This window comes from Myotis lucifugus, unplaced genomic scaffold (assembly GCF_000147115.1).
Source record: "Myotis lucifugus unplaced genomic scaffold, Myoluc2.0 scaffold_60, whole genome shotgun sequence".
Lineage (NCBI taxonomy): Eukaryota > Metazoa > Chordata > Mammalia > Chiroptera > Vespertilionidae > Myotis > Myotis lucifugus.
In genome coordinates, this window is record NW_005871108.1 from 2,335,785 (window position 1) to 2,339,176 (window position 3,392).

The 3,392-nt window shown below is 48.3% G+C and overlaps 1 protein-coding gene across 1 annotated transcript in view; it reads right to left on the minus strand.

Moving 5' to 3' along the window:
- Positions 1 to 647: 647 nt before the first annotated feature.
- Positions 648 to 3,392, minus strand: part of LOC111826195 (interferon regulatory factor 9-like) — a 4,160-nt gene continuing 1,415 nt past the window's right edge. Inside the window, exon 2 of the mRNA XM_023754500.1 lies at positions 648 to 874. Coding sequence (XP_023610268.1) covers positions 863 to 874 — 12 coding nt within the window. The 3' untranslated portion in view covers positions 648 to 862. The remainder of the gene's footprint in view (positions 875 to 3,392) is intronic.

Genomic DNA, 3,392 nt, shown 5'->3' on the forward strand with positions numbered 1-3,392 from the left:
CCTACTGCCACATACAAAGAGTGGACTCCAGAAGATAAACAAACCAAAAGTAAGAGGTAAACTTAGGAAATTAATAGAAGATAACGTAGGAGAAAACCTTCTAGGAGCAGAGAATGCTTGGAAACAAAACTTCAAAGGCATGAACCATAAGGCAAAACAAATTAACCATGTCTGAAATGAGCAAGGGGCTAAATCTGGAACATACAAAACACTTCTGCAAATCAACAAGAATGAATGATTTATAGAAAAGGAAACCATAAGCCCATGAACATACGAGTATTTAAATGCATTAGTGTTAGAGAAATGCAAATAAACATAGAGATATCACTTGACATTTAGCCAGTTGGATAATGTCAGGAGTTGGTAGCGATGTGGGCAGAGTTGATGGGCGTGGAATGGGTGCAGAGCGTCTAGATCAGTGGTTCTCAACCTTCCTAATGCCGCGGCCCTTTAATACAGTTCCTCATGTTGTGGTGACCCCCAACCATAAAATTATTTTCGTTGCTACTTCATAACTGTAATTTTGCTACTGTTTTGAATCGTAATGTAAATATCTGATATGCAGGATGTATTTTCATTGTTACAAATTGAACATAATTAAAGCATAGTGATTAATCACAAAAACAATATGTAATTATATATGTGTTTTCCGATGGTCTTAGGCGACCCCTGTGAAAGGGCCGTTCGACCCCCAAAGGGGTCGCGACCCACAGGTTGAGAACCGCTGGTCTAGATGGTCATCTGGCATGCCTAGTTAAATTAAGTAGAAACATACCCTGTGAGTAGAAATTCCAATTCAAAAGGAGTTCTCACAGAGGCTCATGAAGGGCCCAGGGATATCTACTGCAGGAATACTGTGGTGCTATGTCCATCCCTGGGAAAGTGGATGGGGTGTGTATGTGTAATGGATATCCACTATAGAGTCTAGGCAGCATCTAGAAGCATTTTCTTTTTCTTTTTTTTTCTAATATATTTTATTGATTTTTTTACAGAGAGGAAGGGAGAGGGATAGAGAGTTAGAAACATCGATGAGAGAGAAACATCGATCAGCTGCCCCCTGCACACTCCCTACTGGGAATGTGCCCGCAACCAAGGTACATGCCCTTGACCAGACTCGAACCTGGGACCCTTGAGTCCGCAGGCTGACGCTCTATCCACTGAGCCAAACCGGTTAGGGCTAGAAGCATTTTCATCAAGCGATCAATAACTTTGTTTTGTGTGTATTTCCACAGGATACCTTATCTATATATCAGTATATAAAACCCTAATATGCAAATAGACTGAACAATGGAACAACGGAACAACCAGTCACTATGACATGCACTGACCACCAGGGAGTGCGCACAGAACATGGTGGGCATTGAACGGCTGCGGCGGGATGGTGAAGCAGGTGAGTGGGGGCGACAGACCAAGCAGGTTGCCACTGTCATAGGGGCGAGCCTCTGGTGGTTAATGAAAATTCTTTGCTCCCGTGCCGCAGTCCCGCCCAGTGCCAGCCTGATCACCCCAAAGGGCTTCTCCACCTCCCCCTGCTCCTGAGGGGCAATCGGGGAGGCACCCGCAGCCGCAGCCGGGGTGCAGGAGCAGCTCCTTGATGGCCCCGGAGGGATTCTCCACCTCCACATGCTGGGGTTGCAGGCTCTATCCCCAGTAGGGGGCGTGCAGGAGGCAGCTGATCCATGTATTGTCTCACTTTGATGTTTCTCTCTTCTTCTTCTTCTTCTTCTTCTTCTTCTTCTTCTTCTTCTTCTTCTTCTTCTTCTCTCTCTCTCTCTCTCTCAAAATCAATAAAAATATTTTTAAAAAGAGCACAAAAATATTTAAACTGTGGCACTAAATAGAGGGCAAAAAGGACATTTGCTTATCGCATGAGAGCCGAAACAAGAAGGCAGAGCGTCACCTGTTCAACCTCAGCTGGGAATGTGCACGCCCAGTGACTTAGATTGTCCACTCATCTGCAGGTGTCTGTAAGCGGCCACAACAGTGCCTGGGTGTTGATTTGGGGGTTACAGATTTCAGCGAGTGAGTGAATTTGCGAACATGAAATCCACAAATAATGTATGTGGTGGAGAAAGGTGGAGAGGAACAAGGAATAGACAGGCTGAAGCTGGACCATGAATGTCCTCAAAGGCCAAGCTGTATCCCCTGGGCTTTGGGCACCAGGAAGGTGTGAAGCCAGGGAGTCACATGTGTGTGTCAGTGGTGGGTTGAGGGATGTTCAAAGGAGCCAGAAGGATGGGGAGGGCCAGCCTGCAGAATCTCTCTCCTCTGAACAGCAGCAATAAGGCCATGCAAACACTTATTTAATACTTACTGAGCACCTACTGTGGGCCAGGCTCTGTGCTCGGTGTCACCAGGCACTTACAATTCATAGGGAAAGTGGTTTCAGTGGGGGAAGCAGAGGGAATCAGGGATGAATGGGGAGAAGCTCTGAGTTAGACTTAATAAATGCATTGAATGAATGCATCGGGGGAGACGCTTGAGGAAGAAGCGTTCAAGCTGAGCCCGATGACAGTTGGCAGGTGAACATGAAGATGAAGGTGCTCTAGCAGAGGGAACAACAGGTGCCAAGGTCCAATGGTGAGAGAGCCAAGAAGCATTTGGAAACTGAAAGAACTCTCAGGCTGGGTCTACAGTTGGGGAGGGGAGGGAGTGGAGATAGATGAGGTCAGGAACGAGCAGTTCCTCCAGGGCTTTGAGGCCACGATAAAGAGTTGAGACTTTACCACAAAGGCAATGCAGAGCTATGGGAGGATTCCGAGTAGGGGAGTAGCAAGGCGAGATTTACATTTAGAAAGATCCCTCTGGAGGACTGAGGGGAGAGCTGAGAGACAGGGGGGACCAGGGAGTTCGATGAGGTCCCAGATGACGTCCTGGTGAGAGATTGTAGAATGGGTCCCAGGCGACGGATGGAAGAAGGTTCTGTGGGAAGAGCCAGCAGGCCTTGGTAGTGGAGAAGAATGAGACTGGAAGGGAGGAAGGAAGCCAGGGCTCAGGTCCCTGGCTCTGGGGTCTGGGTGGCAACGTGTGTAATATTCCATTTCGAGTAACGGATGTTGGTAGGGGCAAGCTGATGAGCGTGGTCTTGAAGATATGCTGAGTTTGAGAGGTCTGGGGACTCTGAGACCAACAGGCTTGGGGCTCCATGCTGAGGCTGTGGAAGGGGAGAATGGGACATGAAGAGGAAGGTCCAGGAGTGGATGCTGAGAGCCCCAAAATAGGAGAGGAGGGGTTGGAGGCTGAGAAGCAGGGACCATGAAGGTAGGAGAACAATGGAGGGCAGGGTGTGTGTGTGAGGGGAAGGCAGAGATTTCTGGAAACCAACTTGAGTGTGTTTCAAGGGAGGAGGGAGGGTGCCCCAGATCCAGGATACCCCCCCCCCCCCCGCCACC